We start from the raw sequence: 22458 nt of genomic DNA on the forward strand, positions 1-22458 counted from the left end.
CTGCCTTTGCTATACTATGTTCCGTTAAAAACTGAAGAAAGAAATAACTTTTTGAGTAGATGAATATTTTTTATGACAGATTGACTACTGCCATTATTTTCTGATGTCTTAATTCCTTATACTACCAAGTTTAATTGCAGTCAATCTAGTACATCCCTGACAGTATCAATGAAAACTCAATCAACTTTTAATGTATAGGAAGAGATTTATTTCACAAACTCAAATAATATACTCACAAACATTTCTTGATAAATTAATTCTTATTTCAGACATTTTGTTATCACTGTTGGGAGTGTTGTGTGTGCGCATATACATTTCAGAACCCAAATAAATTTATTCATACAAAATGTCTTCAGTATTTGGCTTATTGTGCGGAATGATATTCTGCCTAGTCTAAAATATAAATGCATCTTAACAGATACTTAATCCATGGACAATACAAATATGCCCATTACATATTATATATAGATTAATCTTATCACAAGAAAATCAATGATGTAAGTTGGTCTGAAAACATTTACGTTGCTATTCTCTGTGTCAGTAAAGAAGTCTAAAAGGACCAACAACTTAATGAGTCACTTCTATATAACAGTGTCCCTAACGACCAATAACAAACACTTGCATATAATTAAAACTTCAACAAAACAGTTAACACATATTCCAGTCTGGGAATGTTCCTGAAAATTGTCACCATATCATAGTTACCAACACTTCATAGTAAAATTCTAACCACTTACACAATGTGTAAAGCGTATTTGAACATTTGTGAACCTTATTTGGGTGCGCAAAAGTTATCGTGGTTGAAGTACAGAGTTGTGCATTCTAAAAACATTAATACATTGTTGCTGTCACGATCTACAAAAACAATATAATTTAAGGTGATATTCCGCGACACATGCACTTTGGTTGCCGTACGTGTTCAAACGGCTGACTATGCCTACCACACTTAGACTATCGTCCTTGGCCCGGTGACGAATAGTGGCTTCGAATATACCTCCTCCTGGTATAGTCCATATTTCCAGAAGGTAATCATGGATACCTTTATCCTTGGTACCAGTACGTAGATGTTGCAATGGTACTTGTAGTTGTGCATCTTGTATGGCTGCTAAGGTTAGTTGTTCACACTGACGGAAGTTCTGAACCATTTCATTTAAGTGATTAACCAGAAAGTCAGCTGATCTGTAACAAGAGAACAAGAAAATGATCAATTCTCCCAATCGCAAGAGATTCACAGATGTCAACCACTGTAATTATTATTATTATTATTATTAATAATTTTTTCTCTAGAGAGTTGAAAGAAATTAAGCATTTGTAGAGGTAACCGAAAGCCAACCCCATGGTTTAGAAGTAACGAAACTACCTCTGACCCGGAGGCCCTGGGTCCGTTTTTAGCCAGGTCTTGGATTTTCATCTGGATTTGAAGGCTGGTTCGAGGTCCACCCACGCCGACAGGAGAACTATCGAGGACCAATCTGACAGTGAGATACTAACCCCAATCTAGAAAGCCAATAATACCATCAGAGAGGATTTCTCATGCTGACCACGCATCACTCCGTAATCTGCATGTCTTTGGGCTCACCAGTGGTCACTTGCGGTTTGGTTTTTCTTTTCTTGTTTTAGAAATAACAAATAAATAACAAAAGAGGTCCTATATAGAAAGATCAGAACACGAATAGGATAAACATCAAGCCAGATTTTCAAATAAATGAGATCTCCTCTTATAAATCCCCGACGAGCTCGACACAACTCAATGAGTGTTGATGCTCGTCCTTCTGATGACCTCCTCAGGGGCTGAGAAGAACTGAGACTGATGATGGGAAAGCTGATCTATGTGAAGATGGCATTGCATGAAGATGTGAGATTGTCCTTTTGTCTTTACTTGTTTGTCCTCACCTCCTCTTCCTGTCGCTCCCACTTCCCATACTACCCTTCCATTGTATTTATCCTGTTATGTGCTCCTTTTCATGCTAACATTTTCCATTATGATTTATATAGTACATCATAATTAAGAATGCCCGCCTCTGTGGTGTAGTGGTTAGTGTGATTAGCTGCCACCCCACGGAGGTCCGGGTTCGATTCCCGGCTCTGCAACGAAGTTTGAAAAGTGGTACGAGGGCTGAAACAGGGTCCACTCAGCCTCGGGAGGTCAACTGAGTAGAGGTGGGTTCGATTCCCACCTCAGCCATCCTGGAAGTGGTTTTCCGTGGTTTCCCACTTCTCCTCCAGGCAAATGCCGGGATGGTACAGTACCTAACTTAAGGCCACGGCCGCTTCCTTCCCTCTCCCTTGTCTATCTATTCTGATCTTCCCATCCCTCTGCAAGGCCCCTGTAAAGCATAGCAGGTGAGGCCGCCTGGGCGAGGTACTGGTCATCCTCTCCAGCTGTATCCTCCCGACCCAGAGTCTGAAGCTCCAGGACACTGCCCTTGAGGCGGTATAAGAAAGAAAGATAATTAAGAATATTTACCGCAAATTTCTCAGGTCAAGAAAATACTTTACCAAGCAAGTGGCTACATGATTTGAGTGTCAGCTTGTATTTGGGAGATAGTGGGTTCGAGCCCTACTGTCAGCAGCCCTGAAGATGGTTTTCCGTGGTTTTCTATTTTCACACCAGGCATATGCTGGAGCTGTACTCCAATTGCAGCCATGGTCGCTTCTTTCTCACTCCTAGCCCTTTCCTCCCCCATCGCCGTCATAGGGACTATCTGTGTAGGTGCGATGAAAAAAAAAAGTAATCCAGTTGTGGCAATCTCTGCCTTGAAGGCAAACTGTAAATTCTAGAAGAATTTTCAATAGATAAAATAATACCTAGTGTAAATGGTGGAATACTATCCGATTCACTGGCTGAATGGTCAGCGTTGAAGCCTTCAGTTCAGATGTTCCCGGGTTCGATTCCCGGCCTGTTCAGGAATTTTAATCACGTCCGATTAATTATTCTGGCCCGAGAACTGGGTTTTTGTGTTTGTACCAACACTTTACTCTTCATATTCAGATAACACACTACACCACCAACCATCACAGAAACATGTAATCCATATCGGATTGGCGTCAAGAAGGGCAATTCGGCCTTGAAATAGGGCCAAATCCACATGTGTGACACAGTTCGCACCCGCAACCCTACAGATGTGGGAAAAGCGGTAGTAGTAGTAGTAGAAGAAGCAGAAGAAGAAGTTAATGGTGGAATGGAATTTGTGATAAAATCTCCAAACACTAAAGACCTCTGGCATAGTAAGGTAAAAGGGGTCGCTGACAGGGCTGCGGGCTTTTAATTACAAATGATATTACATTTCTGATTAAAATTTGTTTTAATGTTATTTGTTCGGGGCGTCGACCTAGAAAGATCTTTTGCCCCTACTTGCACCATATGTGAGGATCCTGCGCGTATTTTGTAAATGGCGGAAGTGTAAAATGTTGAATGTGAGGAAAGGAACGTTAAGGACGACACAAACACCCAGTCTCCCGGCCAGGGATAATAATAATTTACAATTAAAACAGGCGGACGCGTTGCCCCCTACACCGCGTGACCGGACACAGTTCTGACTAATGTCTTGGTTCGAAATAACGTTCCTGTATATCCTTTGCTCTCGGCATTAGTGGGCGTCACGTTTTTGGGTTCGCCATGAGATGTTTTCTATTCATCACGCCAATTAGACATAAGGTTAATGGGCATGCGAGCAATAGAAAGGCCGACAGCGCTTCTACCTGGCTGAGAGAGCTCCGCACGCTCGGCTTGCTGGTGTTTCCTACACTCTGCGTCGTTCAACTCGTTGGCTAAATGGTCAGCGTACTGGCCTTCGGTTCAGAGGGTCACGGGTTCGATTCCCGGCCGGGTCGGGGATTTTAACCTTCATTGGTTAACTCCAGTGGCCCGGGGGCTGGGCGTTTGAGCTGTCCCCAACATCCCTGCAACTCACACACCACACATAACACTATCCTCCTCCACAATAACACGCAGTTATCTACACATTGCAGATGCCGCCCACCCTCGTCGGAGGGTCTGCTTTACAAGGGCTGCACTCGGCTAGAAATAGCCACACGAAATTAAAAATTAATCTCCACTCATGCCAAACTTTTCCTCTATCGGTCTGAGTACATTTCCTCAATTTCGACTTGGATGAATCGGACACTGTGACGTGATGTTACGCTAATTTTTAATTAGTTGATTGTGCACTCGAAATTGTACCCCCCCCCCTTCCAACGTCCGAAACGCCTGTGTACCAGCCAGCACACTTACTAGCATTGATACATCAGTAACTTCTTATCGCACGAAGTCTTCAGACTCTTATTGAATTTCGTTACGCCAATTTATTTTGTCTGCATTTCTACCAGGAGATAATTTATAAGACGTAATTACGTCAAAACTAAACAAACTCTCTCCCCCCTCTCCTGCACACTAGTAATATGTTCTTCCTGGACTATTCCCCCTAATTTATTACGGTCGTTACTTGATCCAGATTTGGCCTAATTTTACGGCTGTATGCCCTTTCTAACGCCAACCCTATAGGCTAAAGAGGGATGAAACCTATCCCCCTATTACGTGTTTGTGCGATAGTTGGTAGTCTAGTATTTTGTGTGTGGATGGAGGGAATTGTATTAAGAGGAACACAAATATCCAGTCCCCGAGCCGGAATAATTTACTTATTTATTTACTACTAGCAAGATACCCGTGCTTCACTACGGTATTATAATTATAATTGAATGCTTAACGTTTTATATATTGCACCCGTCCCTACACATAATGGCTCCGGCATGATATCTACAGGGCGTTAACGGTTTGGAATAAAACAAATAGGCGCTTAACTAGACTTAGCTTAAAGGCATACAGGGTAGGAGACGGATCATACCTAATTACAATGAGAACACATTCGGGTTAAAGTTTAGATTAATACAAGTGGTTTATTAGGCCTTAATGATGATGATGGTAATGACGCATTTATATACAAATGAATTACATGGATTATTATCAATTGTTGTTGTTTGTTATCGACTTTTAGTCGTATGTGATGGATCCGAGTATTATCTATCGCAGAGCGATCCATTATGACGAGATTCGAACGGAAAAACACTTATCATAGACACTGAGGCTATGTGATATCATTGACCAATAGGATTAACATGCATGCAACGAATCTGAGCAATCCCTATACTAAACACACAACAATTCCCCCACGAAGTACCAAGAAGGAACTCATAAAAATGTGGAACAAACGCTCGGGTTTGAACCGACCCTCACTTTTAAAAAATTCACCACCCCGATGGTCAGCACCATCGGCAACTCAATTATAATCACAACAAGATACATAAACACTCAGAGAACACAAATTATATACAGTAAACACGTGAGACATCCAGCCTTCGGTTGAGCATTGGGGTACCAATGCCGCTGTCGGGAACTGAACTGACACCCCTTGGGATGGAAGTGGGACTCTGAAAACCCTAAGCTACATTATACTCAAGTGTGTAATGACAGTAAACTAACAAGTACTGGTAACAATCGCCGTGTCATTTATTAGCGACTACATCATTCTGGCGTGTTGAATATTCCATTATTAGGCGATTCTTCCGGCCCTCGTTCTCTTTAACTCAAGGCTCCCCCTTATACGAGCGGACGAGCATACAAAAAAAAACCAACACTTCTCCTCACTAGGCCAACTGCCCCAGCCCCTGCACGGCGGGTGGTCAATGGCCTCGGCCTTCACAGGCATAACGCCCTTTCTTAACAAAACACCCCATCTCGGGGATCGTTCACTAATAAACTGAGCTTCATTGTTCATTAAACAAAATTACATCGGCTCTCAATACTTCACTTCAATTCAACACACACATTCGTTTACAATATCATGATCCCGCGACGCGACACCGGTTTCTATGATACCAATACTTGCATGATTACCATAACTACAATTTATTATTATTATTATTATTATTATTATTATTATTATTATTATTGGGTTCATCATTACACTATCTCCCTACACGACTTACCTGGAAATTAGACCATACTGCGTGATCATAATTAACTTCCTCGTAATAACGGTGTAATTAATCCATATCTAAATTGTGATTTCTGATAAAATCGTCACACGGTAATACAATTATGAATTAAATATTCCTCGATTTGCACTTAAATTGTGATAAGCCTGCCAATTAAAATCGTACACTTCCTATCTAAATATATGTCAGTGGAGGCCTGTGGTGTCAGTTCCGAAGTCATATCTCGTAGTTCTGGGTGCTCACGGAATAAATTTACACTATTTACCAGCCATGCATTAACAACGCTGGACTAACTACAACCTAACTTGAATTACTCTGAATTACTAAAAATTGGTTTCCTGACGCATCAATAATTACATGTTTCCCCAAATAAAATGATTAAGTCAATCTACTACTGCATGCAAACTTATTGTATTACCCCTTTATTTACAATTGATTGCTCAGACGTGTTACTAATTAAATAAAGTAAATAGAAGCTACGTGTATCATGGTAGCACATCTACATTTAGAGTTACAATCTCTAACATTATAGCGTCAGGTAATGATAACTGTTCCCCGCCCAATCTGATTACGTCATATTAAATATGATTGATACTCATCTCCATCACTCGATGACCCGTCGTCAGCTCAGGAAGTCCATTGCTGGTTTAGTGCTGACCCATAGGCACCAAAGCAGTTACTGGAGGCACCATTCTTCTTTCCAACCGGGAGTCCATTGTTCTAGGTTGACGAAACCGCTGGCAGTATTCCTGAGGCACACAATACGTCACTATTTATTCCAAGATTTGTTTAGTTACATTCAGTGTGAACGTCCAGCCACGATATCGGACCTCACTCCGCAATCCGCGGTTCAGTATCGGATTCCGCGTACCTTTGTTACTACTACTCGACACAGTAGCGCCGTAGTAATAATAATAATATTATTACAAATTATATTTAATGCTAGCGACACGTCCCTGATCTTTAAAGTTTAGACACTAGCATCGCGTCTATCCAATCTCTGCAATATTTACGCACAGTACGCGATTTCACTTGTAAATTAAATTTAAATTCACTCAAACAAAAGATCGCTGGAAGCTCGAATGCACATAGCTTCGCCGTGTGTAAGCCACCAGTCCAGACTGACTCTTGTCCCTTCCTGCAGTAGTTTTTACTAGGGAGCGATACCCCTTCCACTAATTTGCGTAGCGCCTATTCCCGGCGTACTCGAGGTAAAATAGTGCGGGTGACCGGTGACCAGTATCTAGTTGGTGCGATTGAGACATAACCACTCAATTATCCTTCGGTGAATCTCTTTAAATTAATTAAAATATGTTCTGCTTCCCCTACCACACGGGGTGAAGTCCCTCCGTCGAGGACGTGTCATGAGACTAACCAGATGGCCTCAGTACTTTTCCACGCAGAAACAACACAGTATTCTTTCTTCTGCTGAAAGTTATCACGGAAGAGGACATTAAACACTCTAAATAAATGTCCCAGTAACATTTATCCCTTTTAAATCGGGAGATGAGCCCCTAATTCGAGTTTTATTAATTTTCTATCTCGTAGGTAATTCAGTTGGCCAGTCCGATTCCAAGATGGCTCCTATATTCCGTTTCGAAAAAGTTAGTTTCCCCTCATTCTGTGAGTCTTGAGGAGGGATGTCTTCTCTCGAGTGATGTCACAGGGAATCCCCATTCGTAACCCCTCCCGGGTCTAAGTTGGCTTGGCTTCATCTACGGGGCCCCCGCTACACAAAGGATAATACTGCGCAATAAGTCGCAGACAAAGAAATCTCGTAAAAATAATTTAAAACACACAATTTATCTATCTCAATGGTATGAATATTAATTAGTTTCGGTATGACCTCTATTAATGATATGAATATTAATCATTTTCAGCGTTCTTTCCCTTTAATAGCATTGCGTGCGTAATTACGGATATCGATATCAACCTAAGGTCCTTGGATCATGCCCCTGTCGGGTTCAATATAATCCGCCGGAATTCGCAATCAAACTCGTTTTCTGATAGAACCCGCCAAAATTCGTGATCTGATTCGTTTACTGAGAGATTGCGGCAAAGTTCCTTCCATTTTTCAATCTTTCTTTCCAGCAATCGATTTCGTACTTCCCAGGCTAACTCCAGGTATTCCACCCAGTCAGTTGGGTCCCTAAATCTTTGCCATCTTTTCCTATAAGCATTTTAATATGGATCAAATCCTTGAGGAGATCCGCCGTGGTCTCGTCTTGGCTGCCTTGGTGGTACTGAACCCGCGGCCGGACTACAATCGTAGTCATTACCCGACCAGGACCCGTTTCCAGCGCGGTCCGCACATTCTGACGACGGTCCAGAACATTATTATTATTATTATTATTATTATTATTATTATTATTATTATTATTATTATTATTATTATTATTATTATTATTATTATTGATGGTCTGGAACCCACAGCAAGATGCAAGACCGCTACTTGGCGGTAAATTACATCCTCTGCCATTGTCATTGCTGACGGTGTGACCAGCACCATCGTCGCGGCTAGGCAAGTGCGCGAGATTTCTGGCGACACGATTGATCTACTTTCTTGAATTATTAACCTTATTATAGAGGTGAACAATTGCAGGTCAATTCATTCATATCGTTTATGTCAAATGTGTTTAAACTTTTATTTATATGCCAGGAGAATCTACTGGAATCTAACTTTATGTACTCCAAAGGAAAAGATGGTTCTTGAAAACGAACCCAGGAAAGAATAAAAATGATCAGTTTATGATCAGAATAAGTACATTATGAACAGTAAAATCAATTGGTCTCAACTCCTTTTTCATCCCACTGCCGTTAAGTAGATTTCGCTCAAACGCCCCCACCCCAAAAAATGAAGGCGTGTTTCCTTATGTTTAAAGGAGATTCCAAATACCAATGTTCACGCCTGTTACCTTCAGTTCTGAGATATAAGTATCCCCATAAAAAGAATTCACTTTTTTCACTTCCTTTCACACTCCCCCTCCCCCCCCCCCCCTCAAGTGAATTTCCCGTTAAAAATACTTGTCTCTTTAATAGTAAAGGATCTTCTAAATACCATTTATCACGACTCTAACATCTTCAGCTTTTGAGATATCAGTATCCTAATTAAAAGAATTCAACCCCATTTTCAGTCACTTTTACCACTCTACCCAATGGTCTTTCAGAAAACAAAAAATACATATTTCTTTATTTTCAATAGAGATAAAAAATACTACTTTTAACTTCGGTAACATGCTAAGTTTTTGAGATATACTGTAGAAATGCTCATTTTAAAATTTCACCCCATTTTTTGTTCCCTTTAAGTGGAGTTTCCAAAAACAAATCACATATGTTTCTTCACTCTTACAGGAGATTTTTAGGTCTGTTACATTTTAGAATTCTGAAATATACTGTAGATATAGTCTTTCTATAAATTCACCCCAATTTGTCACTCCTGTTTAACCTCCATTAATTAGACTTTCCAAAAACAAAAACAAAAAATATACTTTTCTCTTTATTTTCAAAGGAGATCACAAATACCAATTTTCAGGTCTGTAATATCTTCTGTTTCTGAGATATAAGTATCCTCATTAAAGGCATTCAACCCATTATTCACCCTTCTTCGCCGCTCCTATTGGGATTTTCCGAAAACAAAAAAATATGTGTTTCTTTATTTTAAAGGGGATTCTAAATACCAATTTTTGCATCTGTACACTTCGAAAGTTTTGAGATATGTACACACACACACATTTTAAAAATTCACCCGCCTTTTCACCCCCCATTAATTGGATTTTCCAAAAACAAAAAAAATACGTGTTTCTCTATTTATAAAGGAGATCATAATTAACAATTTTTAGGTCCGTAATATCTTCAGTTTCTGAGGTATAAGTATCCTCATTAAAGGCATTCAAACCCGTTTTTCGCCCTTTTCCTCCCTCCCCATTGGAATTTATCCAAAACAAGAAAAATACATGTTTCTTTATTTTTAAAGGAGATTCTAAATACCAACTTTTACATCTATAAACTTTAAAAGTTTTGAGATATAGATACACTCATTTTAAAAATTCACCCCCTTGTCACCCGCACCCCATTAATTGAATTTTCCAAAAAAAGTACACGTTTCTTTATTTTTAAAGGAGATCCCAAACACCAATTTACAGGTCTGTAATATCTTCAGTTTCTGAGATATAAGTGCTCTCATTAAAGGCATTCAACCCATTATTTACCCCTTTTCACCCCTCCTATTGGGATTTTCCGAAAACAAAAAAACGTGTTTCTTTATTTTTAATGAAGATTCTAAATACCAATTTTTACATCTGTAAACTTTCAAAGTTTTGAGATATAGATACACACATTTAAAAAATTCACCCTCCTTTAAACCCTCCTATTAATTGTATTTTCGAAAAGCAAAAGATACATGTTTCTTTATTTTTAAAAGATCAAAAGTACCAATTTTCAGGTCTGTATTATCTTCAGTTCCTGAGATATAAGTACCGATATCCTGATTAAAGGCATTCAATCCTTTTTCTCCCTTTTTCACCCCTGCTATTGGGATTTTCCGAAAAAAAGTACGTGTTTCATTATTTTTAAACAAGATTCTAAATACCAATTTTCACGTGCGTAAACTTTTAAAATTTTGAGATATAGATACACTCATTTTAAAATTTCACCCCCCTTTTCACCCCCTTAGCGACGTAATGTCCAAAAATCCTCTCTTAGCGATCACCGACATCTTAATATAAATGTATCCCCAAACTTTCATTTCCTTATGTCCAGTAGTTTTGGCTCGGCGATGTTGAATCAGTCAGTCAGTCAGTCAGTCAGTCAGTCAGTCAGTCAGTCAGTCAGTCAGTCAGTCAGTCAGTCAGTCATCAGTCAGTCAGTCAGTCAGTCAGTCAGTCAGTCAGTCAGGACAAGTTATTTTATATATATAGACTAGCAGGTTACCGTGCTTCGCTACGGTATTATACTGAAATTTATAATTGGATGCTGTACGTTTTATATATAATCCGCCGAAATTCGCGATCTGACTCGTTTTCCGAGAGATTACGGCAAAGTTCCTCTCATTTTTCAATCTTTTTTCCAGTAATCGATTTCGTAATTCCCGGGCTAGGTCCAGGTATTCCACGCGGTCAGTTGGATCCCTAAATCTATGCCATCTTTTCCTGTAAGCATTTTAAATATGGATCAAGTCCTTGAGGAGATCCGGCGTGGTGTCGTCTTGGGTGCCTCGGCGGTACTGAACCCGCGGCCGGACTGCATTCGTAGTCATTACCCGTCCAAGACACATTTCCAACGCGGTCCGCACATTTTGACGACGGTCAAGACATTATTATTATTATTATTATTATTATTTGAGATATTATATTATATTATATTATATTATATTATATTATATTATATTATATTATATTATATTATATTATATTATATTATATTATATTATATTATATTATATTATATTATATTATATTATATTATTAGAGATATTATTATTATTAATAATATTATTATTATTATTGATGTCCTGGGCCCCGTAGCAAGGTCCAAGACCGCTACTTGGCGGTAAATTACATCCGCTGCCATAATCATTGCTGAAAATGTGACCAGCACCATTGTCGCGGTTAGGCAAGTGCACGGAATTTCTGGCGATACGAATGACATACTTCTGTGCATTACTGACCTTACTATAGAGGTGAACAATTGCAGGGTCAATCTCATTCCTATCGTTTATTTCAAATGTGTTTAAATTTTTATTTATATGCCAGGAGAATCTACTGTAATCTAAGAACATTCTCCAAAGGAAAAGGTGGATCTTGAAAACGAAACCAGGCAAGAATAAAAATGATCGGTTTATGTTCAGAATAAGTACACTGAAAATCTACAGCCTGTTTCCAGTCATTCGAAAGGGTCAGGAATGGAATGAATAAAGCCCCCATCTAGCGGCGTGGACAGGAATTGTACGGCTGCCGAGTCCTCTCGCACTCCTCTGGGACAATGGTTAATGAATGACAAATGAAATGAAATGATATTGGAGTGTGTTGCCGGAATGAATTTTGACAGGGAAAATCGGAACACCTGGAGAAAAACCTGTCCCGCCTCCGCTTTGTCCATCACAAATCTCACATGGAGTGACCGGGATTTGAACCACGGAACCCAGCAGTGAGAGCTGGCGCGCTGCCGCGTGATCCACGGAGGCTCCTTATAAGTACATTATGAACGGTAAAATCAATTGGAACCGAGCTCGATAGCTGAAGTCGCTTAAGTGTGGCTAGTATCCAGTATTCGGGAGATAGGTTCTAACCCCACTGTCGGCAGCCCTGAAAATGGTTTTCCGTGGTTTCCCATTTTCACACCAGGCAAATGCTGGGGCTGTACCTTAATTAAGGCCACGGCCGCTTCCTTCCCACTCCTAGCCCTTTCCCGTCCCATCGTCTCCATAAGACCTATCTGTGTCGGTGCGACGTAAAGCAACTAGCAAAAAAAAAAAAATCAATTGGTCTCATATATTTTTTCACCCCACCGCCGTTAAGTTGATTTACCCCCCCCCCGGTCCCCCAAAAAAGGAGGCGCGTTTCTTTTTGTTTAAAGGAGATTCCAAATACGTTCTCGTCTGTTACTTTCAGTTTTCAATTTTTTTCGCTTCCTTTCACACTCCCCCCCCCCCGCTCTTTAAGTGAATTTTCTGGCAAAAAGTACTTGTTTCCTTAATAGTAAAGGATCTTCTAAATACTTTTTATCACGATTCTAACATCTTCAATCTTTGAGATATGTGTTCTCATGAAAGGAATTCAACTCCTTTTCACTCACGCCTCCCATGATGAACCCCCTCCCCCAAGACGTGTTTTTCTAATTTTTAAAGGAGATCCAAATACTAGTTTTCACGTCTGTAACAACTTAAGATTTTATTACATGTAAGCATCCTCATACAATTAATTCAATTGATTTTTCAATTCTTTCACCTACCCCGACCCCCCTTCATTGGATTTTCCCAGAATACGTGCCTCTTTACTTTTAAAGCAAATTCCAAATACCAAATTTCACGTCTGTAACATATTCAGTTTTGAGATATCAGTATCCTAATTAAAAGAATCCAACCCCATTTTTAGTCACTTTTACCCCCCCCCCCCATCCAAGTGGTTTTCCCGAAAACTAAGAAAAACACATTTCTTTATTTTTAATAGAGATAAAGAATACCATTTTTCAATTCTTTAACAGTTAAGTTTATGAGATATACTGTAGAAATTCTCATTTTAAAATTTCACTCACTTTTTAGTTCCCCTTAAGTGGAGTTTCCAAAAACAAATAACCTATGTTTCTTTACTTTTAGAGGAGATTCCAAATATCAATTTTTACGTCTGTAACATTTTACGTTTCTGAGATATACTGCAGATATTATCTTTCTAAAAATTAACCACCGAGCTCGATAGCTGCAGTCGCTTAAATGCGGCCAGTATCCAGTATTCGGGAGATAGTAGGTTCGAATCCCACTGTCGGCAGCCCTGAAAATGGTTTTCCGTGGTTTCCCATTTTCACACCAGGCAAATGCTGGGGCTGTACCTTAATTAAGGCCACGGCCGCTTCCTTCCCACTCCTAGCCCTTTCCTGTCCCATCGTCGCCATAAGACCTATCTGTGTCGGTGCGACGTAAAACAACTTGCAAAAAAAAAAAAAAAAAAAAAAAATTAACCCCAAATGGTCACTCCTGTTCAACCCCCATTAATTGGATTTTCCTAAAACAATAAATACTTATTCCTTTATTTTTAAAGGAGATCCCATATACCAATTTTCAGGTCTGTAATATCTTCAGTTTCTGAGATATAAGAATCCTCATTAAAAGCATTCAACCCCTTATTCACTCCTTTTCACCCCTACTATTGGGATTTTCATACATACATACATACATTATCATTATAGACTGTTATGCCTTTCAGCGTTCAGTCTGCAAGCCTCTGTGAATTTACAAAACGTCGCCACAATCCTCGATTTGCAACTAGTGCCGTGGCCTCATTTAGGTCTATACCTCTTATCTTTAAATCGTTAGAAACCGAGTCTAACCATCGTCGTCTTGGTCTCCCTCTACTTCTCTTACCCTCCATAACAGAGTCCATTATCCTCCTAGGTAACCTATCCTCCTCCATTCGCCTCACATGACCCCACCACCGAAGCCGGTTTATGCGTACAGCTTCATCCATAGAGTTAATTCCTAAATTAACTTTTATCTCCTCATTCCGAGTACCCTCCTGCCATTGTTCCCATCTGCTTGTACCAGCAATCATTCTTGCTACTTTCATGTCGGTTACTTCTAACTTATGAATAAGATATGCTGAATCCACCCAGCTTTCGCTCCCGTAAAGCAAAGTTGGTCTGAAAACAGACCGATGTAAAGATAGTTTCGTCTGGGAGCTGACTTCCTTCTTACAGAATACTGTTGATCGCAGCTGCGAGCTCACTGCATTAGCTTTACGACACCTTGATTCAATCTCGCTTACTATATTACCATCCTGGGAGAACATACAACCTAAATACTTAAAATTATCAACCTGTTCTAGCTTTGTATCACCAATCTGACATTCAATTCTGTTGAATTTCTTACCTACTGACATCAATTTAGTCTTCGAGAGGCTAATTTTCATACCATACTCATTGCACCTATTTTCAAGTTCCACGATATTAGACTGTAGGCTTTTGGCACAATCTGCCATTAACACCAAGTCGTCAGCATAGGCCAGACTGCTTACTACATTTCCACCTAACTGAATCCCTCCCTGCCATTTTATACCTTTCAGCAGATGATCCATATAAACTACAAACAGCAAAGGTGAAAGATTACAGCCTTGTCTAACCCCTGTAAGTACCCTGAACCAAGAACTCATTCTACCATCAATTCTCACTGAAGCCCAATTGTCAACATAAATGCCTTTGATTGATTTTAATAATCTGCCTTTAATTCCATAGTCCCCCAGTATGGCGAACATCTTTTCCCTTGGTACCCTGTCATATGCTTTCTCTAGATCTACAAAACATAAACACAACTGCCTATTCCTCTCGTAGCATTTTTCAATTACCTGGCGCATACTGAAAATCTGATCCTGACAGCCTCTCTGTGGTCTGAAACCACACTGGTTTTCATCCAGCTTCCTCTCAACAACTGATCGCACCCTCCCTTCCAAGATGCCAGTGAATACTTTGGCTGGTATACTAATCAATGATACACCTCGATAGTTGTTGCAATCCTTCCTGTTCCCTTGCTTATAGATAGGTGCAATTACTGCTTTTGTCCAATCTGAAGGTACCTTACCAACACTCCATGCTAATTTTACTACTCTATGAAGCCATTTCATCCCTGCCTTCCCACTATACTTCACCATTTCAGGTCTAATTTCATCTATACCTGCTGCCTTATGACAATGGAGTTTATTTACCATCTTTTCCACTTCCTCAAGCATAATTTCACCAACATTTTCCTCATCCCCATGAGCTTGGCTGTTCACAACACCACCAGGATGATTTCCTTTTACGTTGAGAAGATCCCAGAATACAAAAAAATACATGTTTCTTTATTTTTAAAGGAGATTCTAAATATCAGTTTTTACATCTGTAAACTTCTAAGTTTTGAGATACCGTATAGATACACTCATTTAAAAAATTCACCCCCTTTTTCACCCCACACTATTTGAATTTTCCAAAAACAAAAAAGTATATGTTTCTTTATTTTTAAAGGAGATCCCAAATACCAATTTTCAGGTCTGTAATATCATCAGTTTCTGAGATATAAGTATCCTCATTAAAGGCATTCAACCATTTTTCACCCCTTTTCACCCCTCCTATTAGTATTTTCCGAAAATATAAAATACGTGTTTCTTTATTTTTAAAGGAGATTCCAAATAGCAATTTTTACATCTGTAAATTTTTAAAGTTATGAGATAAACTCATTCTCAAAATTCACCCCCCTTTTCACCCTCCCATTATTTGGATTTTCCAAAAACAAAAAATACGTGTTTATTTTTAAAGGAGATCCCAAATACCAATTTTCAGAACTGTAATATCTTCAGTTTCTGAAATATAAGTAGCCTCATTAAAGGCATTCAACCCCCTTTTCACCCTTTTCCACCCCTCATATGGGATTTTCTGAAAACAAAAAAATACTGGTTTCTTTATTTTTAACGGAGGTTCTAAATGCCAATTTTTGTAAACCTTTAAAGTTTTGAGATATAGATACAATCATTTTAAAAATTAACCCCCCTTCTAACCTCCTTAGCGACGGAATATCCAAAAATCCTCTCTTAGCAAGCACCTACATCTTAATATAAACGTATCCCCAAAATTTCATTCCTTTATGTTCAGTAGTTTTGGCTCGGCGAGGATGAATCAGTCAGTCAGTCAGTCAGTCAGTCAGTCAGTCAGTCAGTCAGTCAGTCAGTCAGTCAGTCAGTCAGTCAGGTCAAGTTATTTTATATATATATTGGCTAGCAAGTTAGCCGTGCTTCGCTAAGGTATTATACTGACATTTATAATTGGATGCTTTACGTTTTATATATAATCCGCCGATATTCGCGGTCTGACTCGTTTTCTGAGAGATTACGGCAAAATTCCTCTCATTTTTCAATCTTCCTTTCCATCAATCTATTTTGTACTTCCCGGGCGACGTCCAGGTATTCCACTCGGTCAGTTGGATCAATAAATCGTTGCCATCTTTTCCTGTAAGCATTTTAAATATGGATCAAATCCTGGAGGAGATCCGGCGTGGTGTCGTCTTGGGTGCCTCGGCGGTACTAAACCCGCGGCCGGACTGCATTCGTAGTCATTACCCGTCCAGGAAACATTTCCAACGCGGTCCGCACATTTTGACGACGGTCAAGACGGAATATCCAAAAATCCTCCCTTAGCGAGCACCTAAATGTTAATATGAATATATCCCCAAAATTGCATTTCTTTATGTCTAGTAGTTTTGGCTCGGCGATGATGAATCAGTCAGTCAGTCAGTCAGTCAGTCAGTCAGTCAGTCAGTCAGTCAGTCAGTCAGTCAGTCAGTCAGTCAGTCAGTCAGGACAAGTTCTTTTATATAAATAGATTTGCTTTACATCGCACCGACGCAAATAGGTCTTATGGCGAGGATGAGATAGAAAAGGGATAGGGAGGGGAAGGAATCAGCCATGGTTTTAATTAAGGTACAGCTCGCGCATTTACATTGAGTAAATGGGTAACAACGAAAAATCATATTCAGAGCTGCTGACAGTGGGGTTCGAACTCGATATCTCCTGAATGCAAGCTCACAGTAACGTAGCCCAAACCATGCGGCCATTTGCTCGGTCAGAAGAATTAACCACACACAGCTAAAATCCCCAGCCCGACCGGAAATAGAATCCAGGGCCCCCACAGCCAAAGGTCAGAACGCTAAACATTCATCCAAACAGCAGGTTCTCTATATTGGTAATAGAAAAGCAACGCAAAACCATTTCCCTACAGACCACGAAGGCCTTTAGAAGAGTAGGACGTAAAGGTATCCACTCTCCGTAACTTTGGTACTTATTGGAACAGAGTGGTTAGCTCATTTTTGGTGTAGGCGGAATGAATCTCAGAGCAAAGTGCCGTTCCATTTTTCGACTTCCTGACGAGGAATCGAACCCACGTCCTTCTGGGTGAAGCGTAAACGCCTATACTCCTCTATTATTATAATAGACTACACTTGAAAGAAACCTACACAATGTCACAAAATTATTGAAATGATGGAACGCTATAATGCACAGGACTGTCTTAAACTTTTCAAAATAGATAACTTCTGAATTATCCTCATGAGGATAAATGAACCCGTTTTGGCAGAGCTGCAAGAGGAGTATCACATCTTTTATGCCGAATCCTACACGGAAATGTATTTGGCAGAAGCGATGTACCATAAAAATGCTACATTAAAACAAATATCTGTCACTTTAAACTGCAAGGCCCCGAAATCGAAGTCAGAATCCTGCAACAATAACTCATTATGCTATGCATTTGGATATCCCTGTTTCATGTGCAGCGGAGTTCAAATGCACTACATATGAAGATGTGACACGACGTGTATATGCTCTGTCTCGCTACCACCTTACGGTTTCGGCTAGAGATAAAAGAAAAGTGACTAATGTTAACTGAGAGGTTAAAAGACAAATTCTTTTTGCACCATGCCCAACGCACACTTAAAAAAATGGAAATTGCAACACCATGAAGGCATTGGTCGTTTGTGTTGATTTTCAAGATATGGAACGATGCCATGTAAGTATGTAAACGATCAAAGTTTCAGACCCATTGGATTGTTGCTACAGGTCTCCCCACGTGATTGGTCGCGGAGGAATCAACTCCAGTATACGGACTCTGGTGTAGCGTAGTTGGCTTGCGTCTGTGCAGTGAAGTGTTCCCCGTCAAACATGCCTCGACGACAGAGAAGAGCACGCTATCAACAACTGTCACCGTTTGAGAGGGCTCGGATAATTGGGCTGTGTGAGGCTGGATTATCGCTAAGGACTGTCGCTGCACGTGTTGGCCAACAGGCATCTACGGTACAACGTGTATGGCAGCAGTGGTCAAATGAAGGTACCCACACTCGTAGACCTGGCACAGGCCCAGCGCGACAGAAAACTGTGAGAGAGGATCGCCGCATCATTCGGATGGCCCGGATGGAACCCAATGCAACAGCAGCGCAAGTTCGAGCAGCTGTGGCACCCCACGTTACACAACAAACCGTTGGTAATCGCCTGCGTGCAGCTGGCTCACGAGGCCGTGTCCCTGCAGAAGATGTTCCATTGACCCCACAACAGCGACGTGTAAGGCTGGCCTGGTGTCGAGAAAGATCGACGTGGGTCGACGAATGGCATAGGGTCGTCTCTAGTGATGAATCGCGCTTCTGTCTTGCCCGCAGTGATCGCCGGAATCGTGTGCGCCGACGTACCGGGGAGAGGGGCCGCCCAGATCTTATTGTCGACAGGCACACAGGGCCAACACCAAGCATTATGGTCTGGGGAGCTATTGGCTTTAATGTGAAATCACAATTAGTGCATGTTGAGAGCACTATGACTACTCAACAGTACGTTGATAGGGTACTCAATCCAGTGGTTATCCCTATGATGGCGAACATTGGTAGTGGGATGTTTCAGCAGGACAATGCCCGGGTTCACACTGCACGCATCTCCAGAGAAGCTCTCCACAACATCAAACCTTAGAATGGCCCGCCAGATCCCCGGACCTCAGTCCTATTAAGCATGTGTGGGACATGATGTGTCGACAACTGGCCAACCGTCCTCAGCCACCCACAACTCTCGAACAACTGACCCGTGCAGTGCAGCAAGCATGGACCACAATTCCCCAGGAAGCGATCCAGGGCCATGTTGACTCCATGCCTCGACGAATTCATCAATGTATTGTAGCTCGTGGTGGGCACATCCTGTATTGATTGTTGTCCAAACGTGCGGTCAGCGGGACCTGAAAGTGTAATCATCAAAGCACAACCGAACACTCGTCCTGTATGTCCAGTTGCAGGAATGTGGCACCACTCCTTCTGGGTGTTGCAATTTCCGTTTTCTTAAGTATATAATCATTCTATCACCACACTGTTCTCCACACTGTTTTTGCTTTGGTTTCAGGCATTATTTCACAGGAACTACAGTACAAACCCGGGTAGTCATATTGTTGTAAGCTATATCTGCTTACAAACCAGAAATAATTTATTACATTCTGGAACCTTAGAAAACTTATCCACTGGAAGGATTTTTTTCGTAGTAGCAGGAGTAATCAACAGCAACTCTACGGTCTTATCTGGAGAAATACTTTCGTGTCACTGTATGCAGTTCAGGAATCGAAAACTAGGGCACAATTGTCTTCAGAGAAGGGGAGGAAGTCTTCCGTAAATCTTTGTTTCAACTTTCCCTTTTCCATATTACCGGCGTGTGTGGCAGTAGCAATAATGATGTTGGTTTTAAATAATCCTTTTAGAAAGTATAGCATAGTGTAATGCAGTAACTGAGATACTGTTTTGATCGCACTTCGCATTCAAATCCGTTTAGGTCTGTGCTGAAGCGGAGGGAGTGTAACGGATGAATTGTTCTCCAAGAGCGCTAAGAAATCTCTCTGCAGCCTTATCCTTTTCTACTTAATCGTGACGATGGAAGCGAGATACGAATTTCATAATTTTCCTACTATTGATTTTATATTATTTTCCTTGGATCGGCTTATCCGAGAATGATTATGATGCACAAAAATGTATTTTCGCTGCTGATTTCTCATGAAAATGCGAAGACCTATTGTCATGTCTTCATAACCAATACTTTTGTTCTTTTAGAATCCTCAAAGCAGGGATAGAATGTTTTTATAAAGTAAATTAATATTTTACATCATAGATGACTCAACAGAAGTGGCGTCTACTGGGGGCTACCGAGGCTATCGGTGAAGCCCAAACCTCAAATGAGAACGATGAAAATCTAAAGCTCATTATAATGCAAGCATCTGACACATTGTTCCATTTACAAAACTTCAAAGCAATGCCAAAAAACGTCGGACGTATTTCTGAGAGCAAGGCATCGGAGAAAAATATTGCAGCCCAGACTCTGCGTCCCTCTCCCCTCGACCCACCTCAAACGGCTGGCTGATGTATTGTCGATTGGTGCGGGGACCGGAGCGATCAGATCGCCACTGCTAACTAACAGCCATGCTTTCCTCATCGTATACTGTACACTACCGCTCATTAATTTCAATACACCCCGGTATTTCAGATTTACAACACAAATAAAGCGTTATTTCTCACAAAAGATAATTATATCAACTTACACATATATAATACAATCACAATCATCATATTTTACTTTCATCAAAGTATCTTTCTTTGGATTTAATGGCAGCCTCACAAACTCAAGGAATGCGGTCAATCGGTTTTTATGGGTATCGTGTATCTATAGGATTCCACATATCCTTAACAATATTCCAGAGATGTTCCTTGCTGGATATATTAACTTCCCTGATACGTCTGTCCTTTACTGTCCTGTACTTTATCCCTGACCATTTCAATGGGATTATAATCGGCGCTTTGGGACGGCCATACCATATCTTTCAGTACTTTCTGTATTTCGTTTTACGCAATGTAGTTCGTACAGTATGCTGACCGATGTTTTGGGTCATTATCCTGTTTCAAGGTGAACCCTTTCCCTATTAAGCGCAATCCACTTGGTATTCGGTGGTACTGCTTCTGATCCATACATCATTCTATTTTCATAACGTCGCCAACTCTATCTCTGGCAAAACATCCCCAAACTATAATAGAAACTCCACCGTGTTGAACTGTAGGTAGAACACACTGCTGGGCTACCCTTTCCCCTACAAATCGGCGAACAAATTTTCTCCTTCTGGTTCGAAAAATCTCGAACTTCAATTCATCGGTGAATAACACCTTCGTCCACTCTTCCGATGTAAAATTACGATTTTTTCTAGCCCATTCAAGTCTCTTCTGTTTATTTATGGGCCTTAGAACGGGGTTTCTTGCAGTGACACATCCTTTCAAGCCGGCTTCAATCAGTCTCCTTTTTACTGTTGCAAGAGATATTGTTGTCGTGTTCATTTCTACCAATTCTGCAGGAAATTTGGGGCTCTGTTTTGAATCTATTTCTCTTACTGGTAATTCGGATATATTTATCATCACTTTTAGTTGTTTTACGAGGATGTCCTGATCGTGGTGTGTCCTTATTGCTACCTGTTGTCTTCTGGAGGTGAAGGGTGTATTGCACACCCCCTATAGACACACTACAGTGTTTCGCAATTTGGCGAATAGATAAACCTGCTTGGCTAAGTGCTAGAATCGCAGCACCTTTTTCTATGGATATCTCCACTCGTGGAGCCATACTAGCGATGTGCAATCTTCAACTGTCACGAAGGAACTGACATGCAGGAACCACATGTCATGTACTCTTATCGTAGCAATGCTTGCCGTTCGCTGCAGATATCACATCACTACAGGGAACAAAACAGGTGCACCAAATGCGGCGTCCGTCGGCAAATAGGTAAACAAACATATCCGATAGGTACATAACGTTCATGCACACAACATGGTTTGTCGGATACTATTGTATCTCGATGACCACAAACAAAAATCAACTCTTGTACTATTCCTTTGCTTCTTCAACCGTACCCACGGTATTAGACCTAATCTACAAAGAACTAGATGTCAATTATTGGGTGTATTGAAATTAATGAGCGGTAGTGTATACTTCCTCACCATATACTCATAGATAACACAATGCTGACATTTCACTCCCGTTACTTCTATATCCTTGTAGAAAAACACTACAAGGCTGCTGTTATAAGAGTAATATAGTTTTCCTTTTATAGGTAGATCTGATAAAATGAAATGCAATCTTTCAGGTGTAGTGTTCTCTTTTGTTGGTTGGAATCGAACCCATGATCATGGGTCGGACAACACCACTGATCTCTCGAGAAAGTTAATAAATCAGTGAACAATACGTA

General features: G+C 40.5%; 1 protein-coding gene across 1 annotated transcript in view; it reads right to left on the reverse strand.

The window, feature by feature from the left end:
- Positions 1 to 365: 365 nt before the first annotated feature.
- Positions 366 to 22458, reverse strand: part of LOC137500521 (uncharacterized) — a 105482-nt gene continuing 83389 nt past the window's right edge. Inside the window, exon 4 of the mRNA XM_068227442.1 lies at positions 366 to 1179. Coding sequence (XP_068083543.1) covers positions 849 to 1179 — 331 coding nt within the window. The 3' untranslated portion in view covers positions 366 to 848. The remainder of the gene's footprint in view (positions 1180 to 22458) is intronic.

This window comes from Anabrus simplex, chromosome 4 (genome assembly GCF_040414725.1).
Source record: "Anabrus simplex isolate iqAnaSimp1 chromosome 4, ASM4041472v1, whole genome shotgun sequence".
Lineage (NCBI taxonomy): Eukaryota > Metazoa > Arthropoda > Insecta > Orthoptera > Tettigoniidae > Anabrus > Anabrus simplex.